Source organism: Diplotaxodon limnothrissa, linkage group LG12 (genome assembly GCF_057381915.1).
Source record: "Diplotaxodon limnothrissa isolate DT_005_m linkage group LG12, D_limnothrissa_male_GT1.1, whole genome shotgun sequence".
Classification (NCBI taxonomy): domain Eukaryota; kingdom Metazoa; phylum Chordata; class Actinopteri; order Cichliformes; family Cichlidae; genus Diplotaxodon; species Diplotaxodon limnothrissa.
Genome location: NC_140607.1, coordinates 12,762,472 through 12,788,176, shown reverse-complemented (window position 1 = coordinate 12,788,176; position 25,705 = coordinate 12,762,472). Strand labels below are relative to the sequence as shown.

The 25,705-nt window shown below is 41.9% G+C and overlaps 1 protein-coding gene across 1 annotated transcript in view; it reads left to right on the top strand.

Moving 5' to 3' along the window:
• adgrd1 (adhesion G protein-coupled receptor D1) overlaps positions 1 to 24,378 on the top strand; it is a 38,358-nt gene extending 13,980 nt beyond the window's left edge. The window contains exons 14-25 of the mRNA XM_085367975.1: positions 14,465 to 14,538; positions 15,168 to 15,291; positions 18,236 to 18,339; positions 18,550 to 18,661; positions 18,867 to 19,020; positions 20,187 to 20,253; positions 21,276 to 21,342; positions 21,447 to 21,538; positions 21,661 to 21,787; positions 21,870 to 21,911; positions 23,777 to 23,869; positions 23,958 to 24,378. Coding sequence (XP_085224101.1) covers positions 14,465 to 14,538; positions 15,168 to 15,291; positions 18,236 to 18,339; positions 18,550 to 18,661; positions 18,867 to 19,020; positions 20,187 to 20,253; positions 21,276 to 21,342; positions 21,447 to 21,538; positions 21,661 to 21,787; positions 21,870 to 21,911; positions 23,777 to 23,869; positions 23,958 to 24,053 — 1,152 coding nt within the window. The 3' untranslated portion in view covers positions 24,054 to 24,378. The remainder of the gene's footprint in view (positions 1 to 14,464; positions 14,539 to 15,167; positions 15,292 to 18,235; positions 18,340 to 18,549; positions 18,662 to 18,866; positions 19,021 to 20,186; positions 20,254 to 21,275; positions 21,343 to 21,446; positions 21,539 to 21,660; positions 21,788 to 21,869; positions 21,912 to 23,776; positions 23,870 to 23,957) is intronic.
• The last annotated feature ends 1,327 nt before the right edge of the window (positions 24,379 to 25,705 follow it).

The window sequence follows — 25,705 nt, the reverse complement described above, 5'->3', positions numbered from 1 at the left end:
GTCAGCTCCCTCATCCGTCTTTTCGTGCTGTCGTGGCTACGACAAGCTCTGTGTTTCGTCTCTGGTACTGTACAGTCAACTACTATCCTGGCTCAGACACAAAGTCTCATCCATTTTCTCTGTCTGACACTTGGAATGCTAAAACATATGATATCATGGAGTGATGGAGTCACCAGCCTGTAAATAAACCTTTGTTATAGCAGGTACTACTCACTCAAGTCAAGGTCTAAATCATGTGGTTGCCATCTGAGTGACCTTGCATCCTTGACTGATGCTCTGAGCTCAGAGACTCAATCACTTCTGCAACCACGCTTTGTGGCATGGAGCTGGTTTGATAACCTGACTAGGTGTTATCATCAAAGGCCCACAGGCTTTCTCACGCCTTTGAGCTGCGGTGGTGATTGGACCCTGGCTCTTTTGGTGATTTATTACGGCTGTCTGACTCTGGTTTACTTTGAGAGGGGTGAAGGCGGCGAAGAGGAAAAAAACGGTGTGAAGCACTGAGGTCTGTAGTTAAACATTAATATATACATTTAAAAAAAGAGGCTGGGACCTTCTTTTTATCCTCTACTGGCATGAAAGCATCACACTGATGGTATGAAGTGAACAAATGGAAAGATTGACTTCATGTGTGAGGTCTATTTATAGAATTAAAACTATGAGGATTAAATAAATGATTTTGACAAGGGTGCCTGACTTTAGAGGCATATAAAGAAGTGTGTTAGCTGAGAAGGTTTATAAGAAGATCCAGAGTCATGAGTGGAATGGCACGGCAGTATTTTGCTGCTAGTCTCTCAATTCACTTGAATGATTTTTATGCTGATGTTTAGCTTTTAATGACTTCTTTGAACTGTTGTTTTTCCCAATTGGAATGACTGTACACAGCATACATCTTTAATGACTTAAGGAAAGATTTGGGTGCACAAGTTTAAATGTATATGTGTGACAGTGACTTCTGTCGGTAGCCTTATGCAAAAGTAGGTTATAAACTCACAACTTTAGTAACTTTGCACATCTGTTCAACTGCTTAATAATACAAATACCTAATCAGCCAGTCAGATGGCAGCAACTCAGTTCATTTGGGCATGTAGACATGGTGAAGACAGCATGCTGAAAACTTGAAAACTGAGTATCAAAATTGCAAAGAGGGGTATTTTATGTGGCTTTGACTGTGGTGTGGTTGTTGGTGCCAGACAAGCTAGTCTGAATATTTCAGAAACTGCTGATTTGTTGGGATTTTCCTGCACAACCATTTCTAGGGTTTATAGATAATAGTCTGAAAAGCAAAGCTATGCAGATCTGATTGGAAGGCAGTAATAATTCCAACAACCTCTTGTTACAACCAGTATGTGCAGAAGAGCATCTCTTGTTGGCAACACATTGCCTGGTCCAATAAATCTAGATTTTTGCTCCAACATTCAGACTCAGAATGCTGCATAAATGAAAGTATGAATCCATCCTGTCTTTTATCAGTGGGTCAGGCTGCTGCTGGTGGTCTAATGGTTTTCTTGGCACACTTTCAACCCCACAGTACCACCTATTGTTTAAACACTGTTGCTGAGCACACTGTACGCCTCTTCTGATGGCTGCTTCCAGCAGGATAGTCCGCCATGTCACAAAACTCAGATCACATGAGAACATGCAAACTCCACACAGAAAGACCCCGGCCTGATGTTGGAATTGAACTCAGGACCTTCTTGCTGTGCGGCAACAGTGCTAACCACCGTGCCACCATGCTGCCGGGGATCACTGCATATCAGTCCAATATAACATCTTAGGGATGTGGTGATTCTCATCTTGGACATGCAGGTAACAAATCTGAATTTATGTGATGTTGTCGCGTCATTGTGGCCCGAAATCTCTGAGGAATGTTTCAAGCTTCTTGACGGAACTGATCCAGAAAGCATTACAGCATTTTTGAAAGCAAAAGGGGGTCCAACCTAGTACCTGAGAGGTGTACCTATTAAAGTGTCCAGTGAGTGTGTTATGCTTCTACTCTTAAGGACCTCAAATATTTACCAGGTAGCCATACAACCTCTGAGAGGCTAACTTTTTGATTTATTTTTATAACAAAGAAAGTGAGAGTTCAGCAGGAAGTAATTCTTGTAATAAGGTCAGGAGAGAAGAAGGAAAAATGCTTACTTGTGCATGAAAACATGTCAAGGCTTGTTAGTGTGGAAAATAATGGGCTAATTGTTCAGTACCATTGAAAATAAACACGCAAAGGTTATTCAACACACACTGATACCCACGCTCTTATTCGTTTAATCACGCCAAGCCATGCTGATCCTGATCAGACCTTTCTGCCACAATAGCATATCTGCTCTTTTTTGCCAGTCTTTTTATAACTCCAGCACACGCCCAGTTTGAACCTTATGGGCAAAACCTATCACTCTGTTTTTCTCTCTCTCTCTCCCTCTCTCTCCAGATTTCCCAGCCACCCACACCCACCCGTACACTTGCGCACACAAACACAAGACCTGTGATCCAACTCACTGATCAATCACAGATGGAGGTCTGGCTATTGCAATTCCCACTGCAATAGACAGCTCCTCCCATTTAGCGCCCCCTTTCTGTCACCACTCCAACTTCGCGACCACCACCTCTCGCTACGTGATAAAAAGCAGATCTCTTTTTTTAAGCAAGCCCCCCATCTGTGCCCACAGACACAGGGAGTTTTCTTAAAAGAATGATGAAAAAAAAAAGGATTTGGTACTTGTGAAGTAATGTTCAAAAAGAATTTCATTGCCTAGTAGAAGCAGTTTTATGTCCGCTCTTTTAAACTCATGGCAAAACGATGAAATAGCAATTCAAGATTGTGAATGTGCAGAACAGATTTATAGCTGTAGATTTTAAAAAAAAATCTCGCCAAGATAAAGACAAAACAAAAAAAGCTGCTTTTATGGAATAAGTTAGTCTTTGGAAAGTCAAAGTGAATTTATTTCCCTCAAACAAGCTCTTCAGTTTAATAAATGGCTGAAATATTCTCCCTCCCCTGCTGCAGGCAGTAATGTTAGTCATGCAGTGTCAGGAAAACTAAGACCTAAACTAAGACTGGGATCTTTGTAATGAGGGATATTCCTGCACAATATAGCAGATTTTTTGGTATCGATACCATACCATGTACATACAGTCAGTGGGCTAAACAAAGTATTGATCCTCTCATGCTAGCATCGATGCAATACCAATATCAGCATTGATACTGTTGATTTGGAGCAATCTACCCACCTCTACAGTTGATCGTGCACACAGGAAGCTCAATAATTTTGGAGAGCACTATCAGTTAGGGCTGGGCCATATTATACCGTTCACGGTAATACCGGTATAATCTTAGGCAACGATAGGAAAATGAAATATCGCGATAGAATATGAGTAAAATGCGCATGCGCAGTGCCTTTGTTTTCATACGCACATCGCTGATTGTTGAGTGAAACAGATGAACCAGAATTGGTTTGTAAAAATGGTGCAACTTCAGTGATGTGGAACTGGTTTGGTGTTTGTCCGTCAGATCCACGACAAAGCACATTTTTTTGCAGAACATGCAAGCGGCCGTCGTTATTGTCGTATATGTCGGACTAAGATGCTCTTAAATCTGGGAGTAATCTGGTTCCTAAACTCCGTAATCTTCAGGTCAAACGAACACTGCAGCATCACTGAGAGTTAAAAACTGTCTCAATTCTTTCATCTTTAATAAAACGATCAGCATTGCTGCTTAACCAGGTGAAACTATGAAGTTTAACTTCCAGGCATCCACGAAAACAAAATTTATTACATTTAACAGAGTCAGAAGTTAGCAGGAAGCTAGTGGAAGTTAGCTCGCTAGTTTCGCTAGTTACCTAAGCATGATGTTCTGACAGAGATTTCTGGAAAAATTCAAACGTACAGCTCTGCTATCACTTCCAACATAAATGAAGACAGGAAACTAAACAGCAGTGATGTTTGTAGGCTTACTGAAGTTGGGCTAGCTGGTATATAATGATGTGCTACCTGATCGCTAGCGACACAGCTATGTTAGCATAACATAAACAGTGAAGCTGGAGGACGAACACTAACACTTTTCCACTTATAAAAGTTAACGTTAAAGTTCCTGATAGTTAGAGACAAACGCAATCGCATGGGTTGGCTGTAAACAGACCAAACTTCAGTCAGGAGAACAACTGAGATAATCCATCCACAATACAAGGTTAGTCATTAATATACTGCAGCAACATGGGAATAGATCAGAATTCATTCATTAATAAATCAATGGTACAGAAGTGGAGGAAGCAAGAAGAATGTGTTTAATAAAGTTTAATTTATCTGACTGCTTTGTTTTGCTTAATGTGCCTTATAATCCCGTGAACAGCAAGCCGCAGGAGGAGACGTTGCGAGCGGAGGCAGAAGAGGGGCAAGCGGGGAGGCCTGTGGGCACGGCTAAAGACTAGTCCGTTTAAACCACCACTCCCGATCATATTCCTCTCCAACGCCCGTTCAATCCGTTACAAACTGGATGAAATACGACTGCAGATCGCCACTCGACGGACTTTTAATAACTGTTCATGCATGATTTTCACTGAAACCTGGCTGGACAGCGCCATTCCCGATGCGGCTATCGATCTAGCAGGCCGCACCGCCTATCGAGCCGACAGGTCTGCGGACTCGGGTAAGAAGACTGGCGGGGGGCTGTGCATCTATATTAACAACCTTTGGTGCACGAACGTCACGGTAACGGAAAAACTGTGCAGTACAGAGGTAGAACTGTTGGTGTTAAAGTGCCGTCCATTCTATCTCCCTCGGGAATTTTCTGCCGTTTACATCTGCGCTGTTTACATTCCACCAGATGCTAATGCTAAGCTAGCGTTAGCACAATTGAGCAGCAGCATCAATAACAGCCTGGTAGCACACCCGGACAGTGTCTTTATTGCGGCTGGGGATTTTAACCACGCGGACCTGAAATCTGTACTTCACCAGAGGAGATAGAACGTTGGACCAGGTGTACACCAACATGGCGAATGCGTACAGAGCCCAGGCTTATCCCCACCTGGGTCTGTCAGACCATCTCTCCCTTCTGCTACACCCAATATACACACAAAAGATCAAGAGCACTGGGATTACAACCAAAACCGTGAGAACATGGCCGCAGGATGCTATTCCGATGCTTCAGGACTGTTTCCACTGCACAGACTGGGATGTATTCAAGGTGCAGGACACTGACAATCGTGTCGCATTGGACAGTTACACCTCCACTGTCTTGGACTACATCTGTTTCTGTGTGGACAATGTAACAACTTGGAAACGATTCCGTGTGTTCCCTAATAATCCACCCTGGATGACACACGGAGTTCAACAACTTATTCGAACAAGGAACAACGCTTTCAAATCCGGGGACCAGGAGGCATACAGTGCTGCCAGGGCCAACCTGAGAAGAGGCATCAAGACTGCCAAGCAGCAGCACAGGAGGCGTATCGAGGCCAGGTTTGAGAACAACACAAACCCAAGGCAGGTCTGGGAGGGCATCAGGGCTATCACGGACTACAAAAGAAGAACACCATCACCCTCAGCCGACAGTTCTACTCTGGCTGAGGATCTAAATCTCTTTTATGCCCGTTTTGACAGGGAGAACACCGACCCTGTCCTGTCCCCTCTCCCCTCAACCGACCCTGCTCCGGTCCTGAGCACTCATGAGCTGAGGCGTGTGTTCCGGAGCATTAACACCAGGAAGGCGGCCGGGCCGGATGGAGTGCTGGGCCGGGTGCTAAAAGACTGTGCTGCGGACCTGGCGGACGTCTTCACCTCTATATATAACACCTCGTTGTCCTGTTCACTGGTACCATCCTGTTTCAAAGCAGCAACCATTGTTCCCATCCCAAAACAGTCAAATGTCACATGTCTGAACGATTTCAGACCTGTGGCACTCACCCCCATTCCCGCCAAATGCCTGGAGAGACTGGTCATTAAACACATCAGAGCTGCTTTTCCACCATCCCTGGACTCGCACCAGTTTGCATACAGGGAGAACCGGTCAACCGAGGATGCGATCGCCACAGTGCTGCACACATTACTGAAGCACTTGGAACACAGGAACACCTATGCACGGCTCCTCTTTGTAGACTACAGCTCGGCTTTTAATACCATCCGGCCATACAAACTCCGTCCCCAACTCCACCAACTGGGACTTAACTCCTCTCTGTGCAACTGGATTGTGGACTTCCTCACTAACCGTAGACAGAGTGTCAGAGTGGGTAAGAACACCTCTTCCACCCTTGTGGTCAACACTGGTGCCCCTCAGGGGTGTGTTCTGAGCCCTCTGCTATACACTCTCTTCACCCATGACTGTATTTCCTCCTGCGCGTCCAATCTCATTGTTAAGTTTGCAGATGACACTACAGTGCTCGGACTTATATCCAACAATGATGAGACAAACTATAGGACAGAGGTGCAACAACTAGAGTCATGGTGCCACGACAATAACTTGGTCTTAAACACCAAAAAGACCAAGGAGATCATTGTAGATTTCCGGAAGAGGGGTCATAACAACCATCTGCCTCTCTTCATTGGCAGTGAGGCGGTGGAGAGGGTGAGCAGTTTTAAATTCTTGGGGGTAACTGTGACCGAGGACCTGTCCTGGGGCAACCATATCACCTCAGTTGTACGGAAGGCCCAACAGCGCCTCTACTACCTGAGGAGACTGCGGAGCGCACACATTCCCAGATCTCTGATGTTGAACTTCTACAACTGTGCCATCAGCAGCGTTCTGACGTATGGATTTCTAGTGTGGTTCCCCAGCTGCACCAAGGCCGATCAGCAAGCACTCCAGCGGGTGGTGAAAGAAGCTGGCAGAATTATTGGAACAAGTCTGCCAGAGATCAGTAACATCTTCCCCACTCGCTGTCTGAGGAGGGTGCACAGTATCCTGCGGGACCAACATCACCCTGCGCGCCACCTTTTCCATCTGCTGCCCTCAGGGAGAAGGTACAGGTCTATACAGGCCAGAACATCCAGACTGGCCAACAGCCTGTATCCACAGGCTGTGAGGCTCCTGAACTCTCTGCCCCCCTCTCACGGACAATAACCATATCCAACTTCTTAATAGCAATGAACTGGTCTGCATTGGTGCATCATATCTTTATTCTCTTCCCCCCCCCTGCCCCCCCCCCCTCTTTCTTAAATAGATAACTATCATATCTGATATCATATCTCACAGTACAATAATATTGAATGGGTTGCATTGTTGTATTTTGTCATGTTTCTCAGGTCTTTGTCTGAATTTCTACGAACATTATTGCTAAGGATTGTCTTATTGCATTGGAGTCACACTGGGTTAAATATGTACACTTGGGTTTTAAGGGGTATTTATTATTTTCTTCTTTTTTTTGGGTTGTATGGAAGCCCCAAACGCAATTTCATTGTTCTTGACAATGACAATAAATAAATAAATACTAAAATACACCTTATGGTCCGAAAAATACGCACTGCACACTGCAGTTTAATGTTGCAAAGCACCTCTTTTTAACATCAGTGGATATTATACATGGTTATGCTCAGGATGTGTCAGCCCATTTCTACTGGAAATGCCTTTTGGTTAAACTTTCAGCAAGGAATTTGCATTTGCACTGTTACATTTTTATAAAGCTTTAATGTACATAAAAACCAGCTTCTTGTTTAAGTGAAAATAAATGGAAGGTTGTCTTTTTGTGCTAGTAATGTTGTGGAGTTGTATTTTGTCTCGCATCAATTAAATCGTTATCGCAAATTTTCAAATATATATCATGATAAATATTTTTGGCCATATCGTAGAGCTGGGCGATATATCGAATTTTTAAAAAATATCGATATATTTTTATACGAGATATAAGATGTGACAATATCCTTTATATCGATATAGTCTATGTTACGTATAATTATACTTGTGGAGCCGCAAGTTTGCCTCTCTTTCGTCCACTTTCGTCTTTACGCAACGTTACTCGGCCTCGCCTCTCCTTCACTGAACACAACTCCCCCTCCTCCCCCATCGCTTCACCTGCAGGAAGCGACAAGATGGACACGGCAAATCTCCGTTAACGAGTTACTGCGCATCGCCCCGTGCGTGGGGCTGGACGGCGTCAATGTGTTAGCTAGCTAACCACGCTAACGCCATGCAGCCCAGAGGTGCTGCACGGACTAAAATCCTTTCATTTTCTCAAAAGTTGACAGTGCGCCTTATGTATGAATTCTGGTTGTGCTTGATGGCCGCGAACCGATTTTATGTGGAACACGGCGCTCAGCAATCTGTCAAAAAATGTTTTAGTACGACTTTGATAAGCTACGGAGCTGCACCGCTTGATGGATTGTCGGAGCATTACGGCTGAGCCTCGCGGAGTGATACGTACTGTGCTTCAACGTAATATTACCCTACTGTGTATAAGGACCATAAATGGCACCTGTTAAGAGACGTGGTTGCGAAGCGGATTTCAAACTCCAGGCTGTCAGTCACGCAGTACAAGTTGGGAACAGAGCAGCTGTGAAATCTGTCTTTGTTATTGTGCTCAGCGTCTTTTAGTTTACATTTTGACTGCACAATTGTGAGCTTTTTGTTATGCACAAAAACAACATTGTTTTCTTTTATTTATGGAGCATTATTATTTAATAAATGCTCATAATTTATTTTTGAGTAAATTTTATGTACATCTGCTCTATGTTAATAAAAGTGCCTGTGTGACATCTGGGACACAGCTTTGACTAAGAACTCTCTTCTTGTTCTTACTTTATGGCTTTAAAAAAATATATTGAGATATATATCTTATATCGCCATCCAGCTAAAAAATATCGAGATATGAATTTTGGGTCATATCGCCCAGCCCTACCATATCGCCCTGCTCTACTATCAGTGTCACACTAGCTGGCAAAGACGCTCATCATCTCATAGTGACAGTGCTTATTTTTCATTTAAAGAATTCATTTAGTTAAGTGCATCTATTTCTGTTGTTTATCCACACTCAGGATGCATCGATCTGGTACTTATATAATAAGGAGTTATTGCCGTACTCTAATCCAATGGAAAGGGCAAACAAATGTATCCAATCAGCTGATTAACAGGTGTCGTCGTCATCATCTGAATCTAGGAATTTTCTCATGATAAGCACAAAATTAAAAATGCTTTTCTTTATGTATTGATAAAGATGTATGATTGCTTAAAATTTTCATGAGTTACAGTTAGCGTGAGTCGTCCCAAATAAAAGCTCTTTCTTTCTTGGCGTATCCTCAGCGTCGATATGTTTACATACCGATAGAGGTGCAAGCTTTATCGGGGAACATCATCACCTAAAAATCTTATGTATTGTTAAACTTCACCACAAAGACTCTAAATATGCAGCCCTTTGACTTTTTTTTTTTAATGTGAATGTGTCATTGCTCTGAAGCAGACCAGAAAACAGAGAAACATTGCAGTGGTTCCATGTGAAACCCCTTTGGATTTAAACTTATGAATTCATGCATGTGAAGCTGGTGATAAAAAGGGGGGAGGGGATCACTTTCTCTTTTCTTCTTTTCTTTTGAGTCGACTTCATATCAGCGATACAGTACATCTGCAAATCAAAACCATCTCGCTGACTTTTAGAGCTGTTTAATTGTTCCTGGTTTTCCTCACATCCAGCTCGTCTCGTTGTTTTCGATGTCTACCTCCGAGGCTGAGCTGGGACCACAGCTGCATGTCTTTTTACATTTCCCCTGACAGCATGATCTCACTCATGGCCAGTTGTGTTATGCTGCATGGATTTTTGTTGTTGCTCCTCGTGCTGTGTGTGTGGATCAACCTAAGTCCGGACTCTGATTGAAAAGCTGTGTTACAGCAGCGGCGCAGCCTGCGCCTCATCGCAGTCACAGGATGTGTAATGCTTTAGTTTATACTGAGTAGAAGATTTTTTTTCTCAGGCTCCGTGTGTGTTTGTGTGACTGAGGAATGTTCCACCATACCTCGTTGTGCGTTGCCCAGACATAGTGCAATAAAATATTTCCTTCCCTTACTAAATTTAACAGCAGTCAGTTCAGCTTTCTAAGCTTATACGTGTACGGCCTCATTGTTTTTATACAGAGCAGTTGAGCCACTGTCAAACCCTGTGCACCTCACAGGCCTACTCTAAAAGGTGAAGGTGATTTTAAATTATGCCTTTCAGTTTTGCAAAAGCAAGATTGATCATTGTTTTTATGGCGCTCGCTGCAAAATAAATACGTGTACCAAATCCAGAAATTGCAGCCCAAATTACACCTCAGCTCTCTGCGTTTCAAAACGATTTGGAACATTTCAGGGAACGGGAGACGAACGCTCCTTTTCTCTTCTCACGCTCACACCACTCTGTAATTTCTCTCTGGTTTTTAAATTTAGCACAACTGAAACTGTCCGATTACTCTTGCGGCCGCATTTTGTTGTATCAGTGCTGGATGGATGGAATGAGTGGGTGAAGCAGGACTGACATCAAGCTCTAGAGGATAGTAGTAGATATAAAAAAAACAAAAAAATGTTTTAAGACTGAGGTCAAGATTGCTGTTACGTTAGCTCAGACTCAATTTGTTTCATTGTTGTCAGGGTTCCACGATTTTGTGCTGTTTCTGAGTTTTTAATCCTTAGTTAATATTACCTTCGTTGAGTTTCTGTTCCTGTTTTTTTCTGTGTGAAGGATTTTTCTCTGGTTCACTTTCTAGTTTTACTTCTTCGGCTTCTAGCTCTGCTACACGTGGAAGGCCTATAAGACTCCACAGAGGACAGACAGGCTGGCACTTCTGTATAAATTGCTGGGTTGCGTATGAAGTTAAGATTTTGTGCTGTGTGTTATTTTTATCCTTCATTGTCTCACCCAAAAACCACGGATGGATGGATGGATGGTGATCAAAACCATAAAGATGAAGATCTGATTTGGTTTAGAGGGATATGTGCGTCAGACAGCAGCCGCTGATTATCACTTTTATTCTGAAGGTGGTGTGTATGCCTGGTAGAGATGTGCTGCCATGAGCAAGACAGGAATAGGTTGTCCTAACTTCCTCCCCTCCGGTCACGGCAGATGGCATTCCCTCCCTGAGCCTGCTGCAAGTTTCTTCCTGTAAAAAGGGAGTTTTTCCTTCCCACTGTCGCCAAGTGCTTACTGATAGGTGGTCGTTTGTTTGTTGGAGTTTTCTCTGTATTACTGTAGGGTCTTTACCTTACAATATAAAGTGCCTTGAGGCGACTGTGAGTGTTAGTCAGTCCAGGATGTACAACAGCCTCTAATATCAGCTTATACAGGCTCCAGTGCATCTAGTACATGACTGAAAAGATGGAAGTTACAGGTGCAAGAATTGATCCAACACCAACAGCTCTAAAGCTGGAGTCTTTCCATTCAAGCCCTCTGTGAATGGCTTCATGCAGTGTTGATTAAGGCTTTCAGCACTTAGTAAATGTCTCTTTACTCCTCCTGAGTTTAAGCGTGAAGCGAAGCACTGGTGGACCAATGTGATGCATCACCTTAACATTTAACGTAGCTGAAAAGAGTCCAGATAAACTTTTTAGAGGAAAGATTAAAGTCTGACAAAGTGAGCTATTGACCGCAAAGACATTTTCTTGTTAGAACTGAGTTCCCTAATGTTTGTGGAAATGCTCCCACGGCCAGAAGGTGGAGACAAAATTTCCACTCTGCTGATTTCATGCTTAATTCAGAGTTTACCCACTTTACTGTTGGCATTAAGTTAATAAATGTTTATTTGTTTATTTTTGCTTTTAAGTATTTTAACAGTGCATTATGCTGTATAAAAATAAATGTGAAATGAGTCTGTTTTGAGTAATTTAATAACGGCTTCTCTTGGTCATGACTCAGTTTATACAACTATTCACTGTGGCAGTGGAGAAAATCCCACCTGAACCCTGAACAAAGTAACAGGATGTGTGATTAAGCCAAATAATACCTCACTGTTTTTTTTCTTACAAATTCAGTGACAGTAGCTAATCTCCTGACAAAAATGTTATCAGAGTCTTTTGGGGAAAAATATTTAAAATATCTAATCAGGTAACAGTTTATTACATAATCTTCTTATGAGAAGAAGAAGATAGGAAAGCTATCGACTGCAAAAAAAAAAAAAAAATCTGCCAAATCAAAGACTTGGATTTATGGGAGCAGCTACAACTGCTTTTAACATATTATTATTATTGTTGTTGTTGTTATTATTATTATTATCAAAAGAAGCGGTATGACTGTCCATACCCCCTCACCCACCCACCCACCCAAAGAAAAAGCCAGAAACAAGCATGCGCCAGCATATGCTTCATATCCCAAAAGTTATATCAGTGTCGCAATAGCTTCAAACAGGACCGAGCCCCTGCTCTCCTCCGCGATGTGATAATCCTCCGCATAACCCGTTGCACCGTCACATCCTATTCTAATCACGCAATCGGGTCTGAAAAGACCTCTGATTGGCTCCTTCACAGACTCCGTGTGCGTGGAGTTGGGTTCTCTCCTGAAATTCGTGAATGGCAATATGCTGAAAGGTTGTTTTGATTTCTTGTCCGGTGACAGCAAAACTGTGTTGCCTTCTCCAGCTGTAAGATTTTTAAAGGTTTTACTAAGAAACTTGTGAATTGGGATAAATTGCTAAGTATGAATCATGCCTGCCTGCCTTTTGTTGTGCTTTAAGTCATTTGTCTACATTGATGCATCAATAATTGTTATTAGATAATATTATATTAGATGTTATATATGCAAGCATTTGTATCTACATTAATTACATTTAACTGATAACTCTATTGCATGCTTAAATAACTAAGAATTTTAAATAGTTAGTTTAAAATTCTGGCAATTTTAACTGGCATATCCGATATGTTTGAAACCACAGGCAGCTACAACAGACACTGTAGTGGGACATTGTAACAAAGAGGCACCAGAAACATCTTGTCTATCTATGATTTATCAGCCTCTCTCTCCCAGGCTCTTCTCCTTTATCAGCCTGTCACTCTGCATCACTCTCCTGTCACTAGTTTTTCCTCTCCCTTATTCCTCCCTGTTCTGCTCGCCTTACAAGGCTCAAAGTGACTTCCAGGGCGGTGTTTCCTGGCCCTCTGTTGTTAATAAAGACTTGGAGCGCCAGCTGCAGTCTTGGCTGGTAGATGCTGAGGCCCCGGGGCACTGGGGAAACAACAGCGTGCTCTCAAAGCTCGACCAAATCTCCAAGTACATTTTAAGCGCTCACCAGTGACTTTCGGGGTCCTGCATCGCTCCTCAGATATCAGCTGGAAAATGCAAACTGGACACACCACAAAACAGTTGTTAGAGCAGGAACATGGCCAAGAAGCGCGCTCATACAGTATGTGTGATGGTCTGTTAGTTAATGTATGTTTCACTTGTGTCTGGTACGCATCAGGGTTTGATGATTAGTGTTTGAAGCTGAGTTTACATTGTATTGTTAATAAGAATAATTAGTCTTCCTATGCTCTACAAAGCCCCAGTTAGAGCAGATATGGCCCTTTAATGGTGGACTTCCAGTGGGCAAGTTGCAGTTTTTCTTATTTCCATCTGCTTTCATTTACACCCAGTAAGAAAAAAAGAGCATATTAGAGCCCACAGGAGACCAGTAAATTCATCCACGGGGTTGCTTGCAGATCACCAGAGCTGGCCAGCTGCTGGTGATGACGGGGTACTTTCGAAGCGCTCTCATGGCTCTTGCCCTGCTTGCTGTAATGGGCCACATAAATAGCTAATTGTTAAATCCATCTCGGGGGTCGCAATACACGATGAGTAAGGAGGTGAATCTGCGAAACAGGCAGAATGAGAGCACGCCGTGACATCTAGGTATCGTGCTATGCTTTTGTAATATGAATCTCGGGGCCTATGGGCCATTTAGACAGCCTGACTGTCAGTTTCACTCTCACTCTCACTTTTTCCAGGAGGAAATAGTACAGACACACTCCATGTAATCATATAGTTGTTGAGTCTGAGAGGAAAGGCAACAGTGCCTATGAAGAGGTGTGCAACACTTAGTGTTGTTTTCCTCAGCTGACAGATTGAGGAGGGTAGTGGTTTGACCCGTAATCAGGGCCAAGTCCCAATTACTGCAGTCTTGCACTGTAGCCATTAGCTCACTGTCTCTGGAGACTCCAAATCTCATTTTAAGGGAATGACTCAGAAAAAGTGATTTATAATCGAATAAGATTCTCGAAGACAGCAGGGATTTTCGCTCTGCGTGCTAATCACCTTAGCCGAGTGACGATCTGCACTTTGTCTTTCCCAGCGAATGATCTCAGATCTCCTTAGCTGTCATGTTTTACGCTGGTCATTTAAGCAGCAATGAAGAATTTATTGTTACTTTAATATTGCTTAATGTGTGCATTGAACACAGAGGTAGAAAGATCGAAAAGTCAAGCAGCCTGTAAGAAATAATGATGCTGACTGCTGTCTAAAATATTCTAGTTTATACACACAAACAGTCCACAAGCGAGCACGTCCTCATCTCACACACTTCTCTTACTCGCTGCCTTTTTTGTTTTCAGACTAAAGAGCAACAGGACCAAGTACAGAATCAGAGCAATAAAGTCTTCCTCTACTGTGCCTTCTTGGACTACAGGTGGGTTTGTGTTCATGATTTCGACACAGAACTTCTGAATTATCCATTCAGATCCAGCTCCAAAGGGATTTTTATCTTGATTGTTCACTCGTTGCATGCATTTCTTTCTCGAGTCTTTAAATCATAAGAAATCACTGGTGATTGGAAGAAGGTGGTGGTTTTTTTTTTTTTCTTTTACTCTTTCAAATCAGAAACATCCAGTTTTACACGTGTCGCTGTTTCGGCTTCTTGAGCCACAGCCCTCAATGTAAAACAAAGGAAAAAAAAGCTGAAGCTCTGATATGCAGAGCCAAAACACTTTTTGCTAAGCTTAACTCATTTTTAAAAATAGGGAGTCCAATACATTGGATTCAAACACGTCCTTCTCCTACTCCACTTTGCCCTGAAGCTTAAGAAAAATGTGAATAATTGGGTCGCCCTGTCAGATTGCACTAATAAAGTCAACTTAATCTCTGTGTGCCTCCCACGGGGGGGATATTGGATTATACTGAGTGCACCCTCTCAGCAGCGTTCCAGTAAAGAATTGCCCCGTCTGTTTCTCTGTATCCTGTTTGTTCTAGTTTTTTATGTTTGATCTTGCATTAGATACATTTCCTCTGCTAACAGCACCTAATTGTCATTCATTTCAGTTCTAAAGAGGGAGTATGGTCCAACAAAGGCTGCGTGCGCGCACATGGAAACATGACATACTCCGTGTGTTTGTGCAACCACCTTACCAACTTTGCCATCCTCATGCAAGTTGTGCCCTTAAAGGTATGAATGTTCTGGCTGCTCTTCAAAAGTCTGAATATTAGGCAGCATTTGCAACAGATCTCATTTTTATTTTGTTGTTTTGAAGGAGTTCAACACAGTTTGATGTTTGTAGTCTTCAGCTTTGCATGTTTCTCCTATTTGTACTGAAGCTTCTAATCTCACCAGACTCCAGACTTTTATCAGCACGGCGCCTGGTAGCCAGTAACTCATTCTCCTATTTTTCTTGTTCAGTGGTGGTTTGCAAACAAATTTTTGGTGGAATAACTGCAAGTAGTAGTGTTTTACATACTATCAGACTCCTGCAACAACAAAGGAAGATGTATATTTTAAGAAAACAATAAAACATTTTATTTATATCGAACCTCGGATACAGGAGGAACAATGCGGTTTTCGTCCTGGTCGCGGAACACTGGACCAGCTCTTTATCCTCTCCAGGATACTTGAGGGTGCATGGGAGTTTGCCCAACCAGTCTACATGTGTTTTGTGGACTTGGAGAAGGCATTCGACCGTGTCCCTCGGGGTGTCCTGTGGGAGGTGTTGCGGGAATATGGGGTGTCTGGCCCATTGCTACGGGCCATTCGATCCCTATACAACCGTTGCAAGAGCTTGGTTCGCATTGCCGGCAATAAGTCGGACTCGTTCCCGGTGGGTGATGGGCTCCGCCAGGGCTGCCCTTTGTCTCCGGTTCTGTTCATAATTTTTATGGACAGAATTTCTAGGCGCAGCCAAGTGCTTTCGCTTTGGTGGCCTCAGAATCTCATCTCTGATTTTTGCAGATGATGTGGTTCTGTTGGCTTCATCGGGTGAGGGCCTCCAGCTCGCACTGGAACGGTTCGCAGCCGAGTGTGAAGCAGCGGGAATGAGGATCAGCACCTCCAAATCTGAGGCCATGGTTCTCAGCCGGAAAAGGGTGGAGTGCCCACTCCGGGTCGGGGATGAGTTCCTGCCCCAAGTGGAGGAGTTCAAGTATCTCGGTCTTGTTCGCGAGTGATGGGAGAAGGGAGCCGGAGATCGACAGACGGATTGGGGCTGCAGCTGCAGTAATGCGGACGCTGCACCGGTCCGTCGTGGTGAAGAGGGAGCTGAGTGTAAAAGCGAAGCTCTCAATTTACCGGTCGATCTACGTCCCTACCCTCACCTATGGCCACGAGCTGTGGGTAGTGACCGAAAGAACGAGATCGCGGATACAAGCGGCAGAAATGAGCTTCCTCCGAAGGGTGGCTGGCCTCTCCCTTAGAGATAGGGTGAGAAGTTCGGCCATCCGGGAGGGGCTCAGAGTAGAGCAGCTGCTGCTCCACATCGAAAGGAGCCAGTTGAGGTGGTTCGGGCATCTGACAAGGATGCCCCCTGGGCGCCTCCTGGGTGAGGTGTTCCAGGCATGTCCCACCGGGAGGAGGCCCCGGGGCAGACCCAGGACACGCTGGAGAGATTATATCTCTCGGCTGGCCTGGGAACGCCTTGGTATTCCCCCGGATAAGCTGGAGGAGGTGGCTGGGGAGAGGGAGGTCTGGGCCTCTTTGCTTAGGCTGCTGCCCCCGCGACCCGGCCCCGGATAAAGCGGATGAAGATGGATGGATGGAATAAAACATTTTAAAATCATTTAAAATTATTACAGTTTACTTGAAGACTGAGAAGTGAAAATGGAATCTCTGTAAAATATAATATTCAAGTGCAGACAGAGCCAGTGGCAGACACCTGGGCCAGGTGATGTGGAAGCCAGGCAACTTGGTCGGTGCACTCTGCAAGCAACTTTACAAGTGAATGCGCAGCATGAGTGAGTGAAAGGATGGAGCCACTATATTACGCCATCCAACAAATCAGTTGGATTTAAAAGTGTAGCCCTCTCACCAAGACACAAAATACGCTGGTTAGCTTGTAGAAGAGTAAGTAAACAGGAAGCAGTGGTTTATCAGTGCCTTCTTTACTTCTCTATCAAACCACTAGTTTCACTGGTGGTTTGATAGAGAAGCGCTTTGTGCAACCATGATTTGTGTGGTTGTTTTAGGTCACTGAATGGGTCAGTGGAGCATTCCTCAAAGTTATGGGCTCTCAAGGGGCAAATAAACAAAAATCTCTTTAAACCATCCTTCATTTATTTTTTTCTGTTTTCTCTTTTTCACGTTTACATCATCTGCACGTGGAGCACTTAAAAGCACAAAACCTGTGCATGATTTTTTCCTCTTATCTAACTCTTTTGCATCCAAGAATACGAACCCATGGGAGTATGGTTAACATCCACAATGGCTTCTTAAAATAGAAAAAGCAGACTTCTTATTGCAGCTTAAGTGCGCCAGTGCTGTATTTATGGCACACGAGTCTATTTGATGCTATGCTTTCCCTTAGCAAGTCTCTAATTAGTGGGCTGCCTCATCCCTCAGTTGCAAGGGAACATCTCACGTATCCCAGTTCTGGATGGCTGAGACTCCTCTGCTCTTGTAATGACAAGGCACATGAGTAGACAGTTAATGGAAAATTAAACCCAAACACTCAAAATAGCCTGAAATCCAAAACAACATCAACACACTGGGCTGGACGCACACTGCGTCGATTATAAACATTTTTGCTTTTTGCTCAAAATATAAAAATCGGTGTTTAATCTTTTGCAATGGCTTTAAGAGGACATTACCTCAAAAACTTGTGAACAAAACATGTAAACAAAAGCAGAATATATAGTTTTGTGATCAAGAATCATTTTAATTGCAACATCTGTGCTATCCTATTTGACATGAGAGGTTATAAATAACTTTTTGAGGCTATGATATTGTGCCCACTTGTGGAAGTACTAATGGTGTTTGTTAGTCTTGTGTTCACAGTAATAAACTCTAGAGACTCCCTTTGTTGAAAAAGGATGCACTAGATTTGGATGTATGTGGGATGGCACATGTACCAACACTCCATGTGCTGTGTTGTCAGATCTGATGCTGACAATGCCTCTCTCCACAGATTTCTACTGGCCACAAGGTGGCACTATCAACCATCGGTTACGTTGGCTGCTCTATTTCCATCTTCTGCCTTGCCATCACTCTGGTCACCTTTGCAGTCTTATCGTAAGTATTACTTTTTAAACAGTAAGTAAATTTACAAGAACTCAGTGGAATTACCTTTTTTTTCTCCTTCATATGTGGCCAAAGACATGTAGTGTGATGAGTCGGATGTCAGAATCTGGAATGTTTAAATGCAACAAAGCCTTTTTTATTACCATAGTAGTCTATGAAGTTATACTGTAGTTAAGTATTTTTCCTTTTGCTTCTTTTCAGGTCAGTGAGTACCATCCGTAACCAGCGCTACCACATCCACGCCAACCTCTCCTTTGCCATCCTGGTGGCAGAGATCTTACTGCTGATCAGCGCTCGCTTTGACCCTGGCACGGTACGTACACGGCACAGTGACTGCTTGATGATTGCAGCATAATGATGACAGGAGTGGCAGTGGTTTTAATGGTTTTACAGCTGTTACTATGACAAGGATAGAAATACATCATGTTGAAAATGATGAGAAGCATAGAAAGCAGTATAAAAATGAGGGTTTAAGAAAAAAATACACATTAAAAGAGACAGTTTTGATCTTTTCCCAGCTGCCATGTAAGGTTATGGCTGTCCTGCTACACTTCTTCTTTCTGAGTGCTTTTGCCTGGATGTTGGTGGAGGGCCTTCACCTGTACAGTATGGTGGTCAAGGTGTTCGGCTCTGAAGACAGCAAACACTTCTACTACTATGGCATTGGCTGGGGTGGGTCTGTCTTGCTTCTTTTTTTTTTTTTTTTTTTTTTGAAAATATGTATTTAAAAAGGATAACTATTCAGTAATATTTTCCTCATTTCTGTCCTTACATCATCTTATTTTATTGTCACAAATCTGATCCAAAGCCCTGCCTCTACCCTGGGCGACCTCATCTAAAGATGATTTCCTTAAAATTGATCTTTCTTTGTCAAATATAATAAAAACAGCCATAGCAGTGTTGAATAAGTCAACTTTAAGGTTCACCACATTCCAGTCTATCTTTTAGGTCTCATCATTTTTGTGAGCTCGAGTGTGATGGACAGAAAAAACAAATCTGGAACATACATGTCCCATCTCTGGCTGCTGGGGAACGCCTCTCTTACATGTTGAACCCATTTGTGGAAAAACATCGGCTTTTTTTTAATTACTTCCTTTCTTCTGGCTAGAGTATTTTTTTCATTTTGTGTTTTTTTTTTACTGCACATTACTCACTTGAGACTTCTTCCCTGTCAGCTTCAAGTACAGTTGTTATCAAAAGAAAGTAAATACATGCTTTTATAAAGAATTATTTCTCTGTTACGCTGTGATAAAGGCTTTCAGCTACTTCATCCTTCATTTCCTCACTCTAAGTAAAAAATTCCTCCCAGCATAGTGTCCTCAAAACCTTTGGACCTCAGAGGCCAAGAGATCAAAGCAGTGAAATCTAAGGACTTGTTTTCAAGGAAACAAGCAATTAGCAGCACGCTAAAAAACCTCTACAGGGAGTTTATACAGGCCCGGGTCCTGCACGGTGCACAGTTCCAAAGTGTTTGCAATGAAGTTTATCCTGTGGAGCTTTGACAACAAGGCAAAGAAAGGAAATGGGAAGGGAAAAAAACTCTGCGAGCAATCACCATTGGATTTAAAATGAAACATTTATATTTGTAGGCATTTCTATGGCATTTATATAACATAATGTACAGTAAGGTACAGTGAGAACATGTAAACTGTAACAAATATGTGTTTTATATACTATAATTACCACAAACTAAAATATACAGCATACTATAATAAAGCTGCCATGCTATTCTATGTGTAGGTACTGTACGCAACCCCCATTTGAGGAGTGTATGGAGGAAATAGGTGTCTATGGTGCTGCTATTACTGAATATGTGTTTGTTTGTTTTTTTGGACCAGGTTCTCCGTTCTTGATCTGTGTCGTGTCCATGACATCAGCACTTGACAGTTATGGAAAAGTTGATAAGTAAGTATAAAAAAGAAATCTTTGGGGAAATGTACTTTACTCCATTAAGGCTCTTTGCAGTTGCATAATAGTGACATCACCTGTGTGCAAGAAATTGCAAACAGAAATTGTTATTTAAAAGCATTTGGTTACCAGTGTGTTGCTCCATGTTTGCATTGCAACATTATTTCCTTTTTGTTCTGAGGGAAAACAATCCAAAGTCTAAATGAAGGAGGTATCCTCAGCTCGGATGCATAATTTACTGTGGGCAGAGAATACTGAAGTTTTCAGCTGGCTTTTCCGTGAAAAACATTCGAAAAACAGAGAAATTCCAGTGCATGTTAAAATGCCTACTACACTAAAATACTTACTTAATTTGATTGAATCACATTGTTGAAACTTTATATTAAGGTCAGATAAAGTTTTACACTTTTTTGTTGTTGTTTTTTTGTATAATTGAACAGCAAGTCACAGAGAACGGTATAAAAGAAAGAAAAAAGATCAAAATTTTCAATTCAAAATTATTGCGAGTTGGTCATCAAAATTCTGATATACCAAACGTGAAATTTTGAGACATTGTGGATGGCAAAAAAAAAAAAGTTTGTCCTTTTTAGTGGTGACAAAAAGCATCGTGGGCATGTTAAAATAGAGCCAACCTTTTACTTGTGAACTGTGGATTCCTCTTTAGTAAGGATTACTGTGAGAGACCATGAGTTGTTTACTTATTTAGAGCAAAGTGGCTCTAAAGTCATATTAAAGATACATTTTGGCCTACATGTTATGTGTATAAATGCTCTCTTTTTATATGATATACAGTAGTGTTGGTTTCTTGTTGTGGTATTTGTCGTCATCCTGGATCTACTAGAAAACATTGTTATACAGTTATACATGAATAGACTACATAAACACTGACTAAAAATCTTTTGGGGTTGGAATGTGATTATCAAATAATCGTCAGTAAAAGCCTTTCAACATTTCTTCCATTGGATAATCTTGTTTTTATCTTCGATCTTTTTGAACACTGTCTCATCTGTTTATTTCAGCTGCTGGCTGTCACTGCAGAACGGAGCCATCTGGGCATTTGTGGCACCGGCTCTTTTTGTGATTGTGGTGAGAAATTTGCAAAGGTTTCCTTTTGTTGTTTTACACGAGTCACAATTTGTCACCTAATTTACAAAAAGTCTGTTTTCTGTTCAAACACGGCTTTGTTTCAGGTAAACATTGGCATTCTGATATCCGTGACCAGGATCATATCTCGAATCAGCGGAGAGAATTACAAGGTTCATGGAGACGCCAATGCAGTCAAGTGAGGGGTTTTTTGTTTATTGTTTTTTTACATAATCAGGCTAATTCTTGTATTATTATCAAATGCTGATATTTGAATAAAAATTCATAACATAACCATATTATCTCTTGGATTGTCTCCAGGCTGACCATAAAGGCAGTAGCTGTGCTTCTGCCTATACTTGGCATTTCCTGGATCTTTGGTGTTCTCGTGGTCAACACACAGTCTTTGCCATTCCTTTATATATTTGCAGTTTTCAACTCATTACAAGTAGGTTCTTTACAATATGATCAATGTTAGATTTTGTAACGCTATTTCTAAAACTATGTATAAATTCTTTTCTCTCCTTTAGGGGTTCTTTGTCTTCTTATTTCACTGTCTTCTCAACTCTGAGGTATAATGCTGAATATGTTTTCACTTCCCCACACACAAACAACTAGAATTTCATATTATGTATATGTTATTAGATAGGGGTGCAACGATATTCGTATCGATATTGAACCGTTCGATACAGTGCTTTCGGTTCAGTACGCATATGTATGAACAATACAACATTTGTAATTTATTTTATCAACTTTCCTTCTGACGATGCTGTCTGTGTTGAGCGCTCAGTGAATCTGCGTTCGACTACTCCGCCTAGGCTGCACTGTCCAGCGCAGATCCACTGAGCGCTCAACACAGACAGCATAGTCAGGAGGAAGAGCGCAGGGCAAGCTAGCGAGACAGAAGTTAAGCTCTCCTTGCAAGATGGACCTCCCCCACCCTCATTCAGATCTGGCGTTTGGAATTATTTTGGTTTTCATGTGACGTATGACCCTGAAGGTAAGCGAGTCATGGACTAAAGTAAAACAGTATGTTGGATGTGCCATGCAATGCTTAATTACATTGGTGTGAACTAGTGTGTTAGCGCAGTTAGCTCGTTAACGTGTTGGCCGTCTAGCCCCATGCACGGGGCGATCGGCGGTAGCTCGTTAACGGAGATTTGCCGTGTTGTGGCGTTAAGGTCATTTCAACGAGATTAACCTGAAAGCACTAGTGGGAACACAAGGAATATGACTGCACATTTACGCCGACATCATCCTAGTGCAAAGACAAAAACAACAAGCATGCTACTAACTTTAGCCGAGTCATTTAGACAGCTGTTAGCACGTGATTCTCCTTATGCTGCTGAGAATATAGCCCAGAAGAAGCGGATAGTATCGCTTTTATTTTGGAAAGAGACATTTCTCTGTAATAAACTCTCTTTTCCAAAGATGAGTGATTCCTCAATCAGATACAGGGCTTGCAAAATCGCTAGCCCGACGTCCCGGAGCTAGCGATCTTTCCAGTCGGGCTACAAAAATCTCTCTGCCCTGCCCGTCGGGCTATTGTAGGAAAAATATATGTCAATGCTTTTGCATTCTTTCAGTAATGTAGCTGGGTAATTATGTCATTGGCATCGGTGAGCCACTGTCAATATGTGACATATTGAAATCGCGTTTGAATTTGCGCTTGTTTTTTTGCTTTCACTTTGCAATGACAGCACTGATCTGTGAGTGATGATAATTTGTGCACCAATTCCTCTGACATCGTCTTATTAATCGTTAGCTTACTATGCAAACATGACAAGTGAAATCTCCCGCAGCAAGCTTAAACATGTGAGAGGTTGATCGCGCAGAGAATCGCTGAGCTTATGTGAGTCCGTGTGTAAAAGTAGCAGTGTATATATATTTTAGTTCTGCTGAGCCAAATAAGACAGGTCAGGGTGAAGAAGTGACAGCCAAAGAAAAGCTTACCACAAAACGGAGAAGTTATGACAAATGAGACTATAAGGCAAAAAGAAAGTGCAGCTTTATGGTTTCATGGACAAAAGAATTTCTGTGGCTGCAATATGACGAGCTAAATAACCAGGGCTGCACATAAGTGGTCCGCAGGTGCGCATTCGCTGTCAAAATAAAAAACGCGCACAAGGGTTAGGGTTAAATTTAAAAACTGTACTTTTGAGTTAAAATATATATTTATAATTTTAATAAATGACAAATTAAAAAGGCATGAACATTTTTTGTATCGAAAAAATATCGAACCGTGACACCAAAGTATCGAACCGAACCGAACCGTGAATTTTGTGTATCGTTGCACCCCTATTATTAGATATTTAGTCTAAATAGCAAGAAGGGGGACAAAGTTCTCTGCTGTAACAACTTCTAACTTGTGATGAATGCACAGCATACTTTGCCTCATATTTCTCAGTGTTTGTGATGGATTTACTTCTTACTGTAGGTCAGAGCTGCTTTCAAACACAAAACCAAGGTCTGGTCTCTTACCAGCAGCTCCATCCGAAACATTAATGTGAAGCCCTTCAACTCTGACATAGTGAGTCCTGATCATGGGGGAAAAAGAACAGATAAAGCAAAAATGGCTGCTTGAGTCTGACTTTCTCTCTGTTTTTGTTGTTTTATAGATGAATGGACACAAGGAGGGTGTAACTCCCACCAAGATGAACACATGGGACAAGAGCACCAACTCAGCCAACCGCATTGACCTCTCTGCCGTGTAGAACCCCACATCACTATTTCCGCCTGTGGTGGGAGAGCAGTCTGAAGCCCCCAGAGTGTCCTCCCACGTTATTATGTAATGAATTGGACAGTGGTCTGCTTAAGTTAAAAATGTCCCCAAAAGAGGTGTTTTGTAGCTACGCGATAGCTTCATCTTTAAAGACAAACAGATTCTTAGGACTGTGCCTTACTATCCACTCAAAATAACATGCCGCGTTCCCAAAAAGAAAACCAGAAGGAGAAAGAAGGATCTGTGAAGTTATTAGAAAGATCCATGAGCGTAGCTCGAGGCCTGATGATGAAACTCTGTAGTGTAGCATGTCAGCTTGTCTACCTGCATACTGTACTGTAGATAGGGGAGCTAGGGTTAGATGGCACAGCTTTTATGTATGTTTAGTACATATGTAGAATGAAAAAAGGAAGTTATTTTTGATGCCAAGGGTGTACTTACTGTTCGCACTCAAAGAGTAACATTTATTAATATTTTTTATGACAAGAAAGAAAGAAATAATTGAAAATATTAACTTTATCTCTGGGCATCGAATGTTGTTTTCAAAAATTTCAGAATCTCTGTTGGTTGTACTTATTTTTTCTACAACTCCACAAAGTTATCTCCACCTACTAGCTAGCTAGCATAGCTTAGCACAAAAAACGGGAAGCTAGCTAGCTTGGACAAAGGAGACGAAATTCACCTACCAGACACCACTAATGAGGCTCATTTGTTAAATATGTACAAAAACAGATGTAAAAATAACAAGCTGTAGCTTTACAGTCATGTGCCAGATTTAGCAGCATCCGTCTTTCTGACGAATCTGTGCTCTGCCAGACTAGTTTGCTGCTGTTTAGCTGTAGACTCAAGAGCAGTGGTGTCTAATCTTTTTATGTAACTCTTGGCAAGAAAGCAAACGAGCTTATCTTCCAAAATGTCAACCTGTTTATTTGAATCACAGGGACGTGCTTATCATAGCCTAAGCTGTCTCACATGATAAAATAGTGCAATTACATCCAATGAAACGCAGTAATAGGCTAAGTATTTTCAAGATATAGCTGAGTAAAAAACAAAACCATGCCATCGGATAGAAAAAGACCAAGGAAAGTTTCTGTTTTCCTTTAACTTAGTGTTATATTTATGTTTTAAAAACTATGACAAAGTGGTTTGACCAACAGGCAACAGAATTCATCATCATAAGGGACACATTGTAAATTTTATCTAGGTGAAACCTTTTTTATATTCACATGATAAACACAGTTTTAATTCAGTTCTGGTGATGGCACAACACAATAACGGCATAATAACCATGGATGATGTAAAAGTGGATTAGAATCTTATAACGTATTTATTTATTTTGTGAATCTGAATTTATCTTTATCTTGTCTTCTGCAAAGTGTCACAGCTCAACAATCAGTATGTTCTTATGTTAAATTTGTGTGTCTGTTACTGTTTAAAATGAATAAAATGAATTGACTGGCACAGTTGCAGTACCTCACATCTTAGTAAGCTGCCATATATTATTTTTTTCATGGAATAATGAAGACTAGTTGTGTATCGAACACCGTTCTGTGAAGTTTTGATTTCGTGTTTAGCCTCGTCTGTTGCTATTTCTTCTATAACAGAGGGACTGGATAAGGTTATTGCTTTTTTTTCTTACTATAC